This window comes from Poecile atricapillus, chromosome 3 (genome assembly GCF_030490865.1).
Source record: "Poecile atricapillus isolate bPoeAtr1 chromosome 3, bPoeAtr1.hap1, whole genome shotgun sequence".
Taxonomy (NCBI): Eukaryota; Metazoa; Chordata; class Aves; order Passeriformes; family Paridae; genus Poecile; species Poecile atricapillus.
In genome coordinates, this window is record NC_081251.1 from 58,248,914 (window position 1) to 58,268,415 (window position 19,502).

At 37.1% G+C, this 19,502-nt stretch overlaps 1 protein-coding gene across 3 annotated transcripts in view; it reads left to right on the top strand.

The window, feature by feature from the left end:
• PLEKHG1 (pleckstrin homology and RhoGEF domain containing G1) overlaps positions 1-19,502 on the top strand; it is a 126,988-nt gene that overhangs the window by 32,909 nt on the left and 74,577 nt on the right. For all 3 annotated transcript variants that reach the window (XM_058835540.1, XM_058835541.1, XM_058835542.1), the window contains exon 3: positions 5,173-5,247. In XM_058835540.1, coding sequence (XP_058691523.1) covers positions 5,199-5,247 — 49 coding nt within the window. In that variant the 5' untranslated portion in view covers positions 5,173-5,198. The remainder of the gene's footprint in view (positions 1-5,172; positions 5,248-19,502) is intronic.

The following is a 19,502-nucleotide window of genomic DNA, read 5'->3' on the forward strand; positions in this document are numbered from 1 at the left end:
ATTTTGTTTCTACCCCTCTTGCACCTTTTTTTTTCCTCTGTTTTTTGTTTTATTTTTTGATTTTTTTTGTTTGTTTTTTGATTGCAGCAGGAAGAACTCATCTAGATACTGTTTAAAAATAAACCAACAGATAGCTTTTCTGTTAACAGCACAGTCTGTAATGCAGAATTTCAGTACTTCAGTTTTTTACATGTATTGATGTGTGTATAAGGCACTGACTGTTTAATCTGTAAAAGGCTGCATTTAAAATTGTAATAAAGTATTGTAAGGAAAGATGTATCTTGATTGTGAATAAAGTGACTACAGCACAATCTTTTATTAATGCTGACTGTGCCTGTGGAAGAAGGGGGAAAAGTGCAGTGTCTGTCGTTGAAAAGTGACTGTATTTGACAAGTTTTTGAAGAAATCAAACCAACTTTCTTAGATCAATTCCAGCTATTTGGAACAAATGTAGACTAGGGGCCAAAGGTTTGTCACAAAGGAGGAGGTCCAGGTTAGATTTTGGTTAGTGATGATCGTTGTTCAACACAAATACATAGCTGGGCTCCATAGTTACATCTGCAAACAGTCCTGTGATGAACAATAGTCTCTTTCAAGTGCCTTGATGCTTTTTTGAGAATATAGCAATAAATTGCTGAAAGAACAAAAGCGGAACAGAAGTCTTCCCTTCTTAATGAAAATTTATCCATTAAACTTTAAATGTGAAAATCGTGACTGTTCGATTAACAGTGATTTTGAATATTTGGAAACCCTTACTTATGGTTTTCTTTTATTTGAGTTGTTTGGTTTTTTTTGCAAAGTACAGTTAAAGAGACTATTTGTCTGTGAAACACAAGTAATCCATATTTTTTGTGATCATGCTCTTTTAAAAGTATTTTTTAGCCACCCATGTGCTATAAATTCGAACATTTTGCTAATTCACCTACACCACACTATTGATTTAGATGCTGTGTTTAAAGGAATTTATGTTTTTCATAACGCTAAAGCTGATTTGCAGTTTTTAGCAGCTCAGGATTTTAAAGGCAAATCAATCTCTGGAAAGAACAAAAAAATTATTGAACTAGGACCTCCCAGTATGCCTGTTTGGGTGGCCCTAACTGATTATGGCCCATGAAAATGCATGGTCATATGTCTGACTGGTTTTTGGTTGCTGTTAAAGAGTTTTGCTTAACTGAGAAATGTAAACAGTATAGCTGTGTTTATTCATAAATTATCAATGCATATGTATTTCAAGTTCTCTTACTAGGATGTTCTGTGCTCTAAGCAATAGGTAGCAGTTTTGAGTGATGAATTCAAAAATACAAAGTACCTCATGGACTACTAGAATAGCTGAGCCTGAGATTCAGAAACAGTTAAAACTATTTCAATAATTATATTGCAAGAGTATTTGGAAGGGTCTACCTGGAATGTTTTTATAAGGTTCTTAAAAATGTTAGGATATTACTACTAATAAGATCATCTAGATAAGTGGAAATTATTTGTATAGAAAGTGAGCATGCATTATTTCCTTTTACAATTACTAGCAAGCTTCTACCCCAAATGCTGCTTTTCTACTGGATTTTACATTAGTCCAGTTTGGCTTTACTACAGAGAGAAAGAGATTTAGTTTCCTTGTCTGATGAATAGTTTTTGTCAGAGATTTCCTTCCTAGATTAAAAGAAGGAACTTTTAAAATAAAGGAATGCTCAACATTTTCTTCAGTTTTTTGAATAGTTCAAACCTTGGTGTGTTACAGAAAGCAACAGCAGAGTTCTGTATTTCTTTTTTTTTTTTTTAAGTTTTTTAGTATATTCTGCAATTTCTAGCAATAGCATGGAACTGGTTTGCATTAATGAGACAGAAAGGGGGAAGGTTATTTTTTAAAATCTTTAGATTTGTGTAGTTTTTAAAGAAGTCATAAAATACTGTTCTGTACCATGTTACTGGACCTCAGTTTTTAGATGCAGTGTTTTCAACTGACAATGAATTGGAAAAGTGTTGAAGACTGTCATGTTTGCGCCTGGTTGCACTATTCTGGTACAACTAATCTCCTCTAAGCTTTAGAAAAAGCAGCAAAAAATTTCAGACAGTTTCATTACTGAAAATCATTAGAGAGATAGTGACAAGAATATTTGGGGGAAAAAATTCTTCATGGAAAGGGTTTTTCAAGCATTGAACCTGGCTGGCCAGGGAAGAGGTGGAAGCATCATCTGTGGAGATATTTAAAATACACGTAGATGTGGCATTTAGGGACATGGTTTAGGGGTGGACTTGGCTGTGTCAGTTTAACAGCTGGACTCAGAGATCTTGGAAGTCTGAGAGTTTCTAGACATTTTTCTGAAGGTGCCCTTTTCTAGGCACAGAGGCTGACTTTCTTTAACCTGTTGTAACTGCATTAAGTTGCCCTTGCTATCACTCTCTGTAATGCAGAGCTGCTAAACTGGTAAGTCTGTAGAAAACTATTAGTGGGACTGTAGTTTTTTTAAACTACCATGGATTATCCAAATGAGCTCTTGAAGCAGAGTTGTAGCTGTGGCAGGTCTGAACCTGTTCCATAAATACCTTGGTTTGTGTGCAGTAATTGAATGATCCAGCTTTCAAGTTACTATTCCATTATTAAAAATGACAAGGTCATTCAACGCCCATTTGAATCCCACTTGGTTTTGTACTGAGAATGATAGGTCATGTTCCATAGCAAGGGATAAGCACAGGAACTCCATTAAACTCAGATAAACGACTGTTGGGGCATGTCTAACTTGCGGTAAAACTGCTTTCTTGTTTTGAGTTTTGATAACAGAAAAGCAAGGCTATCACTTCCTTAGAAGGTCAAGCAGAAACTTTAGACAAGAAAAAATTAGACTTATGTAAATAAAAATCAGGGCAGAAGAGGCAACAAAATGTCATTTTTTTCTTGCTTGTATTTAGCACCTCTAAAAATGTCAGTAGAGAAGCCCAAAATTATTTCTGAGACTACTGATTTTATTTTTTTTTTGTCATTAACGTGCCAGTGAGTGACTCTGTGAGCATTTTCATAGTGAAGTTTACTTAATATATTTATTTCAAGTCTATGCAACTCCAATCAACCAAAACCAGAAAACAAATATGTGGATAACCATGTTTTTTTCCATTTTAAACATGTTGTTTCCTGAATAAGTGATATGAGATGATTTATTTAAAATGTAAAATTTAAAGAAAATATTTTTTGTATTTTGAAATTAATCACAGAAAGTAAATATAGTATTTATTGATGAAAATTCTTGTTTCAAATGCATTGTGTAATTAACTGGTTCCTATCAAATTTACTAGTAAATCACTGGGTAACTGGAATTTGATTTATAAACTGGTGCAATGTTCAAAGAATATGTAGTGCATCATTGAATGCAGAGGGTTAGACATGAGCTTGCCAAGTTTTAGAATTAATTGGTGTATTTATTACAGCAAGCTGCTTAGTGATGATAAGCATAGATATTTAAATTTGGGTAATCTGTTTGAAGAACAAATTTAATTTATAATTGTCTTCTGGAGAGTGGGTTCTGTTTTACAGCAGATTTATAAAGGAGTTTGGAGACCCCTAGTTGTTTATAGTGGTTTAAATCTCTGTTGTGGGCACACTTGTTTCTTCAGTTTGTGGCAGTGTCCAGCTGTGGTTTATGAACTCATAAACCCAGACCTTCGCGTGGATAAGCATTACAGCTATTAATTTGGGGGAGTTAGAGAAGATGTTTAGCTAGCTCACAGTCTTCAGTAAATGTACTGTTGTGTGAATGAAACATTTATGTTAAGGACAAAGTAATTCCTGGCTAAGACAGAGTGGATTTTATCTTGAGTAGAGACGAATTGGCTGATCTAGAAAATCATATGTAGTAGAATTTCCATCAGCTCTAAAAATTAATTTCTCCCCTAAGATGCGCTACTGGAATGTAGCTGCACGTGTGTCAAATGTTTCTAAGTATTTTACATTTTTGTGAATTAAATAGGACAAATATATTTGCCCTGGATAACACAACTGAAATACTGCTTTATGACTTAAACAGGTTAAGAAATCCTACAAATTTTTTACAGTTTGGTTGTAATGTAAACCTAAGCTCTGTTGGACACTAGGGCAGAAATGTTTTCGTTTTAAGTCTGAGGATAGGATTCAAAACAAGCTATATGAATTTGAAAGCAAAGTAATTTAAGAAGGGAGAAAAAAAGGACCATTTATTTGAGTTCAGCCTCAGTTCTGTTGCAGGGTTATCCAGGGAGGCCTCCCATAACTCTGAATCCGATGGCTGTCTTGAAAACTTCGTGCCAAATCAGCTCTTTACCTCAATGTCGTTAGAGATGTTTCCTTCATTAGGAATCAAGGCTGTACTGTGAATGCTTCCAATGCTGTGCACTCTGTACAGTGCTGTACACAGCACTGAGCTGTGTGAACTGTCAGCTGAGGCGAAGTCCCTGTCTCACTTGGCACACAAGCTCCTTTAGACAGAGGATCATCCTTGTTCTGATTTGTCTTGTCTTGGTGCATCCTGTATGATCCTGAGGCTTTCATTGTGTAAAATGGAGTGTCAGCTTTGCTGGTGATGGGAAAATATTCAAAGGTGCTAGAAAGGAGGATACAAAATCCTAGGCAATGTGTGGTGGCCACATGTTGACCATTGGCCAGTACCACAGAGGATATGTAAGGTTGCTGTAAGGGGAGATGTGTTCACTGCCTTCCTGAGAAGCCTTTTCTTCTCTGCCCACTGCTGTGCTGGAAGAAATTCTGGTGCTCTGCACTGTAGTAAAGCTATAAATTAGTGGGGTTTTTTGTTTGATGCAGGCTGATGTGACCCTCTGGATGGTTAATTCCAGCAGTACCTGAGTGTAAATAGCTCTTCCATCCCAGTTCATAGACCTCTCACTAGAAATTAACAGAGGCAGGAAAATGTATGAAATCAAAGACAGAAGTTCACCAGATGTAATTAGTGCTTTCAGGTATGAGAGGGTCCTTTTGTGCCTGCCTACCTGGTAGTACATCCAACTGAGAGCCTGCTGAATGGTATTGCAGTTAATCCCGAGAGAGTTTTGTCTGTTTACACTTCTTACATACAAACACAGAAGCGATGAAAGCTGAAAACCCATCCTTCATTAGGGGCTGTGAAGCAGGGGAGTGCCTTACTGAAATGTGCTGGTTTTGATGGAGAACTCTTTCTTTGCTTTGTCCATTAGGTTTTACTAAGCCTGTGTCTGCAGAGATGCCAGATAAAACACCAGGTGCTACAGAGCCTGTGCCCAGAAGTGAAGGTTAGTAGTTTTCTTCCATTTTTTTGACTACTGAGGAAAAAAAAAAAAAAAAGAGAAAAAAAAAGAGAAGCATTGGGATTCTGTGAAGATTTTTTTTCAGTTAAAAACTGAGTTTCCCTTACTGGCCTTAAATTTAAGGGAGAGCTGAATTAGTATTATATATGCATGTTTATCTAGATAACAGGAAATTTACACTTGTCTTTGAGTAACCTCTCTATCCCTCCCCAGTCCATCATCCATGATAGTACTAAAATTTATAATAATGGGGAAGGACCAGTACACTGCTAGGATTTCAACATTGGAGAAGATGTTTTTTCCCATTTGCTAAAGAGATATTGTTGACTGAAGCCAGTTTTTTGTATGGAATACTTTAGTCTCACAGAACCAAAGCTGACATTTAAGATGTGGGTTGATTGATAAAAGGAGGAATTGTCCATGTGATTTTCACAAAATCTGTGAAATCTTGAAATTCAGACAAATCTCAGTCAGACCATTTTGTTTTCCCTCAAGTATCAAACATCTGAAGGTTTGATACTTGGTTTCAGGGTTAATTCATTCTTTGAAAACAATTGTAACACTGCTAATTTGAGTCCTTCCCCAGAATCGCTGCTGGATGTGTCATTAAAATATTTTATAAAAATTTGCTATTTCATGTGAAGATTGTGAGGTGTTTCTGATGGTATTGTGTCAAAACTATAGTAGCTCTTGTATATCCTTGCTTTCCAGATAATTTCTGCCCTCACACAAGGGCTATATTAATTAAAATGTGTAGTTTAGTTTGACTAAAGCTTACAGCTCAGGCTTGTTTATTCTATGCCTCAAGACAGACGTCTCAAAATTTAGTTGTAAATATTTTCATGGATTTTGAACCTCAGTTTTGGCATATGAAAGGCATGGAGGAATGTGCAGCAGTAACAGTTTCAAGAAGTGCATCAATGATACTAGAGAAAGCCATTTCTCTTCATGTAAAGGGTATTAAATTATGCCAAACTACAGAAGACCTTTTTAAAATTCACTGTAAAGCTTAACATGTTACTGGGAGAACTCAACACAAGAGGAGAAGCAATTACAGCTTGTCTTCTAAAGACTGAGCTCTCTCTGATTCACATGTTGTGTGTCATCCTTATAAATAAATACTTACGCTAAATGCATTGGAGTGAGTCCACTTGAAGTAAAAGCCTTCAATAAAATATAGCCAACTAAAATAATGGGATTATTCCGAATCTTCCTTTTGAAATCACAGTTACCATTGTATTTTTTTGTGATCAGAGCCTATGAAGATTCTGTATAAAATATTCTTGCTCAGTTGGTTAGAGCAGGATGCTGATAATGCCAAGGTCAGCTTTGATCCCTCTGTGGGCTTTTCACGTAAGGGTTGGACTTGGTGAAACTTGTGTGTCCCTTCCAACTCAAAATATTCTATGTGATTCTGTGTGTGTGCTTTAACAAATGCAATGTTTACTGAAACAAAACTTGATTTAATCTGGATGCTTTGTTTTTAATTGCTCTTTAAAAAGTAAATTTTAGATGTTAAAAAAAAAGGTGAACTAATGAATAGTAATGAATCTCACTTAAGAGACCTGGTTTTATGTCTTGATGAAAATGCGCTACTATAGATAAAACATTCTAATGATATGAAGTCATGAGTGCTGGAAGTTAATGAGGGTTTGTGTTGGTTTGCTGTAATAAATACATTCAAAGATGTTATGATAATGTTTACTAAAAAAATGGTGAGACATATATGCCAGTAGCTGCTGCAGCTTGGATTTACAAGATAAACTTCCATAGTTAGCCTTTGATCATATACATCTCAATTTACTTAGCATTTATACAGCTAACTGGTATGTAGAAATGTTTTGCTGATATGACTGAGTCAGAATTGAGAAGTGGGTATTTCATTTCTCATGATTAAAATACCAATGCTCCTTATGTGCATAAAAATTTAGGTGAACTTTTGTAATTATTTCTAGAAATCATATCATCTTATTACTGCTTGTTTTTTGTTGTTTTTTTTCCCAAAGAAATATTCTTGCAGTCATTGGTTAAAAGAAAAGAAAAAAGTGTATTTGTTGTTACAAATTTCTAACAATTAACCTCTTCTGTTCATCAGGGTCAAGTTGGGTTGAGCAAAGTGTTGGCAAGTAACTGATTATCTGGAAACTTTGAAAAAGCCAGTGTTGCTTTAACCTAGCAGTGCCCCTCCCTGCCCCTGACCCACTGCTCATATACTCCAGTTAAGCCATGAAGCACACAGGAGCAGACAATTGAGAAAGGAGTTTCCTGTAATTAAGTTACTGTAACTCAGTCCTTGACTCGAGGGTCCCCAGTGGGTGGGCAGACTGTTTGCTTTTCTGCCACCTCTTCTGTCAGACCTTTTAGAGTCAACAGTTGTATTTATAAATGTCAGTACTTGCTTTGTGCTATTGGGGGAAAAATCCCAGGACCTGGAGATTTGGTTGTTGCAAAGATGGAAGTGTGTGCATATCACACAGGGAAAAATATTTTTCAAGAAGCTTGTCTAGCTATCAAGGAGTGGTAGACAAACAAATTAAAACAAAAAAACTCCTACCATGATCCACATATAACTATTTCATAACTGTTTTCCTTTGGCAAAGCTATTATATTCTATTTACAATGGATGCATTTAGAACAATGTGCTATGTCAATACCAGGAAGTGGATTGAGTGTATTTCTGTTTTAGCTTGCAAAGGAATTAGCATTTGTTCTGCTTGTGTTTGCTGAAAAGTCACTCTTAAACTTCTAGTATAGTTAACCACTGGAAATAAGGCTGTGACATGAGTACCCCACCCACTGCACAAATTCCTCCTCTCTCCTTTAGAGAGGCCATTGTGATTCACGATGGCTGCTCATGATCGTATCTGGAGCTGAGGAGTTATTTGCAAAAATATAGGGGAATGATTGTTGAATTCTTTCATTACAAATTATCTGTTTTATAGGATTAAAACTTTTTCTAGCTTAACAAAATTTTGACAATACTGAATATTTTTCATTAAAAAACATAGTGGATAGTGGATTAATAGTGGATTAATTTTTTGTCATGATACCTGTGAACAGCTGTTCATAACATAGCTAGGCTTGCTTCAAAGAAAAAAGGTGAGGTCTGCCTTAGTATCTGTTTGGAAGATTCCCAGACTTAATTTTTTTGGGATATCAGTTAAGTGCTACCTTAGCAGTAGCTTTATGCAAAACACTTAGAAAATGTAAATGGATGTGGGAACCTTTATTCAGTTTCTCCAGTCAACTTGAATGGTTGTTTTTCTGTGCCTTAAAAGTAGGCATATTTGAGGAAGACATCAGGAAGTTAAATTCCCACAAAGTCTTCTTCCTTTCCCTCTTCCCACACCAACTTTTTCATTAAGTAAGGGGCATGACTTCCCGCAGCTGGATCCTCTCTTACTGACTTCATGGCTCACACTTGCATCCTGAAGGAAACAAATGTTACACCTGGCCTTTATGAACAGCCACTGACAAATCCCTGTGGAGAGCAAGCTTATGTCATTGTAAAATATCCTACAGCAACAGGCAGTGGTTTTTCTTGCATTGTGTACCTGGTGGCACTAGTGGGAGCCTACCAGCTGTTTCTGTTGCTGCTTGTGATAAGTCTTGTTGGGTTTTGTAACTCCTCTGACTTAGGTTTGTGTTCTGTTTCTGCTGTAATGTGCAACACTGCACAGGAAAAACGTGCAAGCACAGCCCAATGGATCATGCAGTGAAGAAAATAGCATCAGTATTTCTACCTCCAAATTTTGCTGAGGCTGATTTGCAGGAATGCCAGGATATGTTCATATGGGTTAGTAAGTGCTACGTGCTGCCTTTCATCCCAGTGCTATGTGGGCTTTCTGTGCATCGTGTTAATGTTGATGTCAGACTTTATTACTACTACACCCCTTTTAAAGAAGCACAGGAGTAGGTGGGAAAATGAAGCATCTTATCAAAAGCTTTCTCAGATCTTATGTGCATGTGAAGTTATAGGCAACTATGGTGATAGTGCACTTGTAGGCTTAACGGTACATCACTAGGCAGGGGTGGGTGTGAAAAAACATGTGCTGACACTGAGTGAGAGAGATGGAACATAAAAGGCTTTGGATATTTTTGCAGGAGGTGGTGGACATTGTGGACTTCCCTGCAAAAGGATATTGTGAATTTTTAAAAAATCACGAGCTGAAGGGGAGACCAGAGAAAACAGCTCCAAATAAATGAGCCACTGTAAACTAAGGAAAGGCCTTCAGCTGAAAATACTTGGAAGCTAGAAAAATTATGGGGAAAACATAGTACATGATTTTTATATTCTTACTATCCCCAGTAATTTAATCTTCCTGTACCAGGTTTTTATTCCTTAATTACTATGCATAGCCTCAGCTATGAATAGTAGCAGCTTTTGATGCCCCCAAAATCATATCTTGATGGAGGAGGAAATCTCTGTATAAAGACAGTATCTGAAATTCTTATCCCTAGTGTTTAGAAAAGGAGGTGATGAAGCCTAAGTAGATTTGAAATGTGATTGGAAATGGGAGAAATGTGAAGCAGAATGAAATTGGATATGCACACTGCAAGAGGGTGGCATATCTTCCTTTGAGAAAGGGGCTGTAGGCTGTTGTCATAAGGCACAGTGACTCTTGTCATAACTCTAGACATCTGGGTGAGCCTCTGCAGAAGCTGAGCACTCGCAACAGCCGAAGCAAGCTGCTTTGCTGCAGCCAGTCTGTGCGCAGCTCCTGTGGTGCGCAGCACAGCTCATGTTCTCTGCTAGTGCACGAGGCATTAAACCACAGCCTTGAATCAACTGGCTGTTTTCCTGAAAGCACTTTGATGAACTGCCTTAGTCACTGAGCCACTCTGGCTGGGTCTCACTTTCTTTCTCAGTTGCCAACAGGCTGAAACTGGATGGGCTTCTAATCTTCCTCTGCTCAGTGAAGAGGAGGGAGAGGAGGAGGTGGCTGTCTTGATCTAGGGCAGTGAAGGGCAGTGAAAGGTAGACTGTTCTGGACATTGTGAAATGTTTGAGTACGGTAAAGTCTGCTCCTCATCAGAAGTGAAGACACAGTTGCTGTAACGCAATGGCAATTAAGTCGCTGATTACAAAGGTTGGGCCATTAACAAGTAGAATAACTTGTTCTTCACATGCCAAGCTCTTTCCCTGGTGCCCTGACTGGCTGGTATCCTGCCAAAGATCAGTGTTCCCATCATCCACAAATTATAAAAGGTTTATGTGGCCTGAACTGCTCAAACTTGAGGTTTGGAAAACTATGGAGGGGTTTCTTTATATCAGTCCTATTTTCAAAGAATTGCTTGAATTTTTCTGTTTCAATGGTAACTAATTTGTAGTTCTCAAGCAATTAAGAAGTGTAGCACTTGAGTTGGATGCATTTTTTTACTTTTCAATAACTTGCACACAATGTAAAATTATGTGTATAATGTTTCACACATAATGTGCACATATTAAATAATCAGTTTGGGGTAGTTCAGCATAGGGAGGCTAAATGTGGCTTGCATGGAGCAGTCAAATGTGATGCATCTGGATGAAAAACAGCTAGTTTCTTTAAAGCCCTTCTGAATCCTAATGATGTTAATTTATTTCTAAGTTGATCTTTCAAATCAAGAGAAATCTAAAACAATTCAAATATTCCTGGAGGAGCAAAGGTTCCTTGCTAAAGAAAGAAGTGACATAGTAATTTTCTGTTTATTGAAGTGTAAAAGTTCCTTTTCCTATCAGGAATGATAAACAGTGTCTAATTATTGGCTTTATTAATTATTTTAAGCTAAGTTGTATATATAAAATGCTTTGAGAAAAGATTGATTGAACCCTCCTCCATAAATAGTTTTTTTAAATTTTTGTGTTATGTTTAGCATATGTCTTACTTACCACCTAAGAAATGTGACGCTGATCCTAAAAAAAAATATTGCAGGTTAAAATGATCTTTTTCTATTTAAAAATAATTTTAGTACCATAATGGTTTTTGGAGAGGGCCCCAACCTGAAGTTACATTCTAATACTGGAGTCTTAGCTGTGTGTGACCTGGAGTAAAAATATAAATGTACTATTCTGTGATTATAAATGTTAGCAGTATGCTTTGCATCTGCTCATTCTAGATTGGGATTGATAACCATTGCTTCTCTTGAGATTTCTTTATGGGAAGACTTTGTCACCAAACAGAACAGTTATTGTTGCTAAAGCAGCTTCTAGGTGTTAAATTGCCGTTCTGCAATAATTGGAACAGCCAAAAAAGACAGTTATAAAGAAAATTGTCCTGTTAGAAATGCTGATTTAAAGTAGTTTCCTTTGCCAGTTTCACGATGGCTTGTTTTGTTTTTTTGGTCGGTTTTTTTTTAGTGGTGGTGGTGGTTTGAGGTGTTTTTCTTTGCTATCATATAGTCCATGTTATTGTGTGGAAACATGATCCAGATTGCTGGCAACTGCATAGGATTAATGTACAGAAAATAAGTAATAGTAACAGTTAATCTTTCAACAGTTTCTTAAATGTAAATCAGCTTTCATCCCAACAACTGTGCTTTTTTTTCCCCCCTCTTGAAATTTCTGCTATATTTTGTCTTGCAGCTTTATTCAAGTGACAAGCCAGAAATCTGTTTTCAGTTTCATTGATTTCAACTCCTTCCCAGCCATATTTCTTCCAAAATAACCTAAAAGACATGGAAGGATAAGAGGCAAAAATGGATTACTTGCTACCAGTTAAAGTGAGTGGCAGCTCTTAAGATAAATGAGACTATCAAGGTTACATTCTTCCATCTTGTGCTGACCATATCCTTAAAACCAGAACGTAAAAATAAAGATACAAACACATTTTGCTGTTTGAGTTGCAGCAGCACAGGTGCCTCCTCATTATTGACCTCTTTATTCTGAAGAATTTTGACAGGTGCTATAGAGTTAGCAAATGTAAGCCTGCTAGTAGTAAACATCACTATTTTTTGTTGGTTATTTACCAAGTTATATGTCTAGCAGTAATTTCAAACTATGCCAGTGACATTAGAAGTGGGTTGAGAGGCCTCGGATGTCCTAAATTTAAACTTGAGAGATTAATATACACAGAGGAAAGCCTAGTTGTTGTTTTGCTTTTTTTAATTGTAGTTTTATTTAGCTTATAAAGGGGGGAAATGCTGCTTGCTGATAAACCAGAAGGGGAGGTAACTTTGATGTTTTATGGGCAATAAAAAATTCTGAAGCAATATGTCAAACTCCTGAAATCAACTTCTTGAGGAGTCAGCAAGCTGAGGAGAGGAGGGAAGGGGAGTAAAGGTGGGAGGATGCTTCTGTTGTACTGTGCCCAGATCCATTAGTGGTGCAGGCAAAAGAGCACACAGGATATTTTAATTTTTTTAATTATATCCACATTAGTTTCTGGTTGTCTCTTTGGTCAGAATATGCTGCAATTGTGCAGTTCAAGGCATGAAAAGTTAACAAATTCTTAAAAAAAAAAATCTGTTCTTAGTTGTGGGTTTTGTGGAGTGGGTCTTAAAATAAATTCCATTACATACATCTTGGCAATGATTCCTGCAACATATATAATGTAGAAAGATCTAAAATGGACACAGCTTCCAGATGAAGTAAACACTTGTTTTCCCATATGCACAAAATGTAGCCAGTGCTTCAAATGATGGAATGACCAAAAAATTGATTAAGGTGGTATGTATTTGAGCTTAACCTTTCTCCTAGCAAATCTAGACAGGCAACCCAAATTATTTGGATTCTGTTATGTCTACTCTCTGTTGAGATAAGTTATAAACCACATGCTTGTTCTCAATATCTGTTTGTTAAGAAGAGTGGTTATCAGTTTATATATTTGTACTTTTCACTGCATAAAAATTTCATCTTCATGGTTAAATCTTATCTCCTGAGAGGCTATGTGTTTCACAATGGAAAGCAGTATTGGAAGAAACAAGTCATGTATGAGGCTAATTGTTAGGGAATTTTGCCTGATGTCTGGCCAGGAGATGGTTCTGTCTGGTCATATCCGAAGTAAGCCAGTGTTTCTAAAGATGGGGTGTCCTGCTGTGAGTGTTTTGTGGTTTTGCCATATGAATACAAATTGGAGACAACAAGAAATCCTTCAGGAAGATAAGACTCTGGTACAACTCTCCCAAAAAGCAAGCATTCAAGGTTTTTCCCCAGTCAGGATGACTACCCTGTAAGTGTCTTGGCATTGGATCCCAGTCCTAGGAGCTCTGTAGTCACTCGAAAAGGGACACAGAGAGCCTTCTTCACACTGTAAGTATGATATGTATAAATTTTTCTCATGTCTGTAGTGATTTTTTCTTTTCACAACTGAAAAATACTTTTTTTTTTTTTTTGTTTAAAGGCTGTCTAAAATTTTTGAGGAACATAGGCTTTTCCCCTTCAAAGAAGTGGCAGTATTAACTAGGGTCACTGGTCTAATCTTACAGCATTTGGTGAATTTCAAATAAGAAATTGAAGGAGCCCCAAAGCTGTCCTCCTCAACCCCACCACACAAATATTTTGTGACCTGTTGAGACAGGCAAAGTATTTAAAGACCCATTCCATTGACAACTACAAGCTAGGAAATCCTTGTGACAGAAAGGAGACGTGACAGAAAGATGATTTTCTTGAGTATGAAGTCTGTCAGGAACTAGTTGCTCATTCCTCTCCTCAGAAATATTGATGATGAATGTCCTATTTTAAATCTGTATTAGTTATTAACAACTATTGGTTAGTTCTGCTGCTTGCCACCCCTTCTCATTTCAACCTCTTGAAGGAAAAACCTCATACCTGCATCTTCTTATATACCTGGACTCCACTTCTTGGGGCTTCTCGGTCTTAAAAGAGTGCTATAATCCTGGAAGGAGATGGGTTCTTGTAACTATGGAGTAATCCGTGGGTGCAAGGAGCTATATGGGCAAGTTGTGTTGCAGCACTGAGGTTTCAGGTTACATCTTGAAATGGTAATTTTAGGGTCTACAAATAAAAATATTTGGCTCGTTGCATATTTCCTGCCAATGTTGTGCATTTAATGAAGTGCTTAGAAATATTTTCAGTGTTTCATAAGAGAAATGCTGAAGAAAAGTAATGCCTGCACTTCACATGGTGAAGAAATCTAATGCTGTTGAGAACCTGAGTTCCTGTGTTTGTCACAGTTCTTCAGTTTTTACTGCAAGATGTGGCTATAAACAGGGTGACAGGGACTGATGGCTTTTGTGAGCAGGTCTTACATTAATGCCTAAGGTTTTCTAACAATACAGTTTATTTGCTCTTCAAGGCTTCGGGTGTACTGAAAGTACTGGTTTTTTGGCCAGCACCCAAAGCTGAAGGGCTCATGATGACATGACAAGCTTCATTTGATTTGGAAAAACATCACTGGGAACTCACAGTGCTTTATGCTTCTGGGGAACTTGCTCTGTATATTGCTTCCAGGCACTTCTATATCAAGTCAGAAAGCTAGACTTTCTGCTTTTAAATCAGAACAATTGATTCTATATACAGCTGGGCCTCTGCAATCTTTTCTTGTGACTTAAACTGTTGTATCATGTATGGATGCTGTGCATTCATCACAGACCACGACTTGCTCATCACTTCAGGCCTGGCTGGAATCCACATTATTAATACAGCAGCTCCAGTCCATTTTGCCACACGTCTTTCAGACAGATGGAGACATGTGGACATGATTCAGATCATGGCTTTGGAGTAGTTTTGTGGTCTAAATCCAACTGTCCCAACGTGTTCCTGTGCCCTGTGCTGCACTGAGGTCTCCTGGCCACCAGGGAGGAATGGTTCAGCCTCAGAGCTAGCATTGGCCCCAGATGGGGCTGTGTTTGTGTAATCAGGGTGCAGGAGAGTGAGCCAAAACCACCAGAATTGCAACACATTTTTAAGTGCTGAGCCCTCCTTTTGGTGAACAGCCTGAAGATAGTGGTTTAGACTTTGTTTGGATTGAGGTACATTTTTTTATGAGCCCTAATGGGCAGGATTTCACCCTGCTTCATACATTTCTTTAGTGTTTTAAGAATGTAGTGTTTCTAAATGTTTTGGGGTTTTTTTGGGTTGTTTTTGGTGTTTTGTTTTTTACTTCTTTGTGGGTGTTGAGCCTCAAAAATTTTCACATCTTTGGAACTGCTAGATTGTCTGGATGGCTGGCTTCTGTGGACCTTTTTCTTGAGAAGTGGGGAAATCAAAGTCTTACTAAGAATAAAAAATTACTGCACAAGCTTTTTAAGTTCACAAATTTAAAAGTTATGGAACTAGTGCTGTGACTGAAGTGTGCCATACCCAAAACCAAGTTTGCACTTACCTATTGTGGGAAAATGTCACTGCATTGTTGTCACTTCTGAATACAGACAAATAACTGCCTTTTATAAAATTGTCAGAGTTTATAGGCATATTTACTTTACAGCTACTTTTATAAGTTACCCACACCCTTCTCTGCATGTGAATAAAAGAGCTGGAAAGGCCACACTGATAATGTCATACCAGGAAATCTTTAATGTGAAATACAGGGAACATGGGGAGGAGGGAAGATTGTGGGGTTGGAAAAATTACACTGAAAATAATGCATGGATGGAAAGAATACAGGTTTTACATCTATTCCTTTTTTTAAAATTTTTAAATTTAAAGAAAAGAAATATGGGTTGTCTTTGACATAAACCAACAAATGTGTTTGTAAGCACTGATATACAGGAAGGCTTCTTGGTTCCAGGGTTAAGCCTTTTCAGGTTTCTCAAAAATTGAATGCATATTAAAAAGTAGAAAAAAGAACCAGAAAACTGAGCAAACAACCAACCAACCAAAAAAAACCCCTGAGTCTTGTAGAGCTAAAAATACTGCCTGTTGACCAGACTTGATCCTGCTTAATCTTTTTCTGCCAAGTTAGACATTCTGGCAAGCTTCCTCAAGTCTGGATATATTCAAATACTGTATTTGGCTGACTTAGTTTGTTACTTTGTAAAGATATATGAAAATCCCAGTTCAAACGTTTCAGTCTATAGCTGTTTTTACAATCTGTCAAGAAGCACAACTAATTGATAGTTCACTTTATACATCAGATATAATTTTTCTACCAGTACGTTATGTATTTGGAAGTATGTTTTCCACTTAAGCAAGTTCTGCTACTATGTATTTTATCTGAAACACTTCATAGTTTTACAGAACATGTGCTCTTTCTACTGGACAAGGGTATAGTAACACTTGGCAAGTCACTTTTTTCCACCTTTTTTCAAATTAGCAATGTCTTCCAGGTTTTGGCTTCTAAGTGTTTCATCTGGCTTTAATGCACAGTCTGTCCCCGAAGAGATGACATCTTTGTTGTCTTTACTTTGATTTTATGAAGAACTGCAAAACCATTACATATGAGACTTTCTGTATTTGAATACCTTTGATAGTTCTGTCCCTTGTATAAAGCTGAAATTTAAAATGATAAAAGTAAAACTAATCAAAACTGTATGGTTTGACTGTATGTGTTAATTGATCTTTCTTCCAAGTCCAGTGCTGATTTTGGCAGTAATTCTGCTTGTCAATACATTTGGATTTGGTGTATGAAGAAAAGTGGGCATTTTTCTCTTCAAATGAGTTTTGTGGATTAAAACAATTAGCACAGAATCTGCACCTCTTGGAGAGGTATCTAGAAGTTTCTAAAGCCTGGAAGTACTACAGTAGGTATGTGAGCCCATCCCCTGCAAAAAGTGGTCTTTGGAAGCTGAAGACCTAAATTGCAAAGGTTTTGTTTCTGGGATCTCGTACTGTTTAGGAAGAGATTTAGTCTTTTAAGCAAGAACTTATATTGTAGAATCAAACATGACAAAAAGATTTTTATCCCTAATTGTGCCATCAGTTCAGTCCTGTTTCTAGACTGAACATGTCTGTGTGTTTAGCTTAAACCATTAAATTTTTGTTTGAAGAAATGGTTGAAGACAGGTACCTCTTGACTGTGTAAATTGAACAGAATAAGCTTCTTTTGCCTGTTGTTACAGTTTAGGATTTCTGACAGCATATGTTTCTCATGCCTTATTTTGCAGTCTTTACAATACTTTTTGAAATGTAAGGGCTAGAGCTTGAGTGCATTGAAGTCCTGCACATCGTTTTATTTGTCTAGAAGGCATTTTTTCCCTATTCCCAGTCGATTAAGATGCTTAGGATTGTTTATAAAAAGGGGAAAAGTGGTCCCCCGGTCATTTGGAATTAAAGTGTACAGGCAGAAACTTGGTGAAATGGAATATTGCTCTGTTCCTAAAATAATGTGGAAGACTTTGTAGGAAAAGTACTATCTCGTTAGTAAACTACACAGGGTTAAACTTAGGCACAGAAATAAGCCAAAAGTTGATTTTCTTCATTTATTTCTCACAAGAAATTCACTTGAAACAGCAGTCCTTGTAATTGATGCAGATGTTCCGAATTCTTTTCTGCTGACATGGAAAAAAGGCTAATCCAGGTCAATCAGTACCTTGTAATTAATGCACATTCTTTCCCCTTTTTCTTTTTAAATCTCTCTTGTAATTTTTCTCCCCCTTTTTTTTTTTTAACTTTTCTATTCTTTTTTCTCTTGGTAGGGAAAAGGGAGCAATCCCTGGTGCGGGGTGTTGAAAGGGTTAAGCAGAAAGGAAGATAAGAGCTACTTTGAGCTCACTTTGTTGCCTTGAACTTTGGATGCTGTTGAATATAGCAGTCATCTGTGATCACAGGTATCTTAGCAGCTGTATAATCAAAAACTATAAATGTCCAGATAGGAAATGATCCAGTAATTAGAGGAAACAGTATTGAACTGATGACTTAAAGTCACTTTCGTTCTTAAATCACACAGTTGTAGCTGTTAGACTTTATCCTGTGATCTTTTCTCAGTACCTTGGCAGAGTAGTTGAAAACCCTGATAATCAGATTGGCTGAGAGTTAGAAAGGAGAGAAAGACTGGGACTGCTTTTTGTAGCTCCTTGCCAAAGAAGCACCTCCTGATCTAGAGGAGTTGTTGCTTGAGAAGACTGGAAGGAAGCTAAGGGCTGGTCTCTCTCTTACCTAGATGCCTACCTTTCTTTCTTTCTGTGTGTCGTGTTGCAAATATTAATACAGATGCAAGGGAGGGCTCTAGGGTGGTTTTGAGTATGTGCCACTGAAATCTCAACACTAATCAAAGCTTGAAAAAGAGCTCAGATTTTTAACTTGGATGGGTTTCAGGATTAAGAAAAAGAAATCTGTGGCCTACTTACTGAACAAATGGGAAATACGTTTGTAGTCCCTGTGTGTAATACAACCCTGAATGTTGGAGGTTTGTGGGTTCTTTTCTTTCCCTTTTTTTTTTTTCTTACCAGAAGAACGTTATGGAACATTCAAAAGTGAAATGGGTTTGTTTAAAACAGTGAGATTTTGAAATTTAGGCTCAGAAGTCATCAGCGAAGGTTTTCCTAAAAGTCGTGTAAGAGAACTCTGTTTTCAGAAACACAGAAAAATCCCCTACCTCTTGTATGATGTTGAATAGGTGCTTAGTTATCTATGTATGTGCACACAATATTGTCTGCTTCTTCAAAGTAGTCGAGTTGGGTTTTTTTGTATTATGTCTACTGACTTTGTACATGTGACTTGGAGAACAAAATAATGACTCACAAATTTGCTTGTTGGCATGGTCCTAATTATGACTTACATTACTGAGAAATCTCTTGTCACCTCTTTGGATTCTCGCAAGAGATTACTCTTGCTAAAATGCCAACAGTCCTCTTTATCAGTACTGAATACTGAAAACAGTACAGTGTCAAACAGCCTGATACATAATAAATTTAAATATTCAGTGATTCACTGGCTTTCTTTACCACTGTGGTAAATAAACTGATGCACAGGTTATGGTTAAAAGTTCTAAGGATGCTGCATTTAATGCTAATTTTCTGCTTAAAATATGTTGCTTTTGAAATACTAGTATGTTCTGGGGAGGTGAGTGATCTAGGCCGATTTGTGGACTGCCAACTTTGAGAACAACAACAACAAAAAATCCCTGAAGAAGCTATGTCCTGAAGCAAATACACAGACACAGACAGACAAAATCTGTTTGTTTTCTATTTTGGGTCATAGGTGGTTGGCTCACAGTCCAAGTTACTGTGCTGGTTCTTGTAACTACAGAATAATTGTGATTAGTATCACAGAATAGTCTTCTGAAGTTTATTCAGTGTTCTTAAGATACTCTGAGATCTTCATGTCAAGATGTCATAGCAATATTTTGTGTTTAAGTCAGGTATGGGGATGGCATGTCCGGCAAGCTTACATGTACTTTGAATGGCATTCCTCTGCTTAAAAA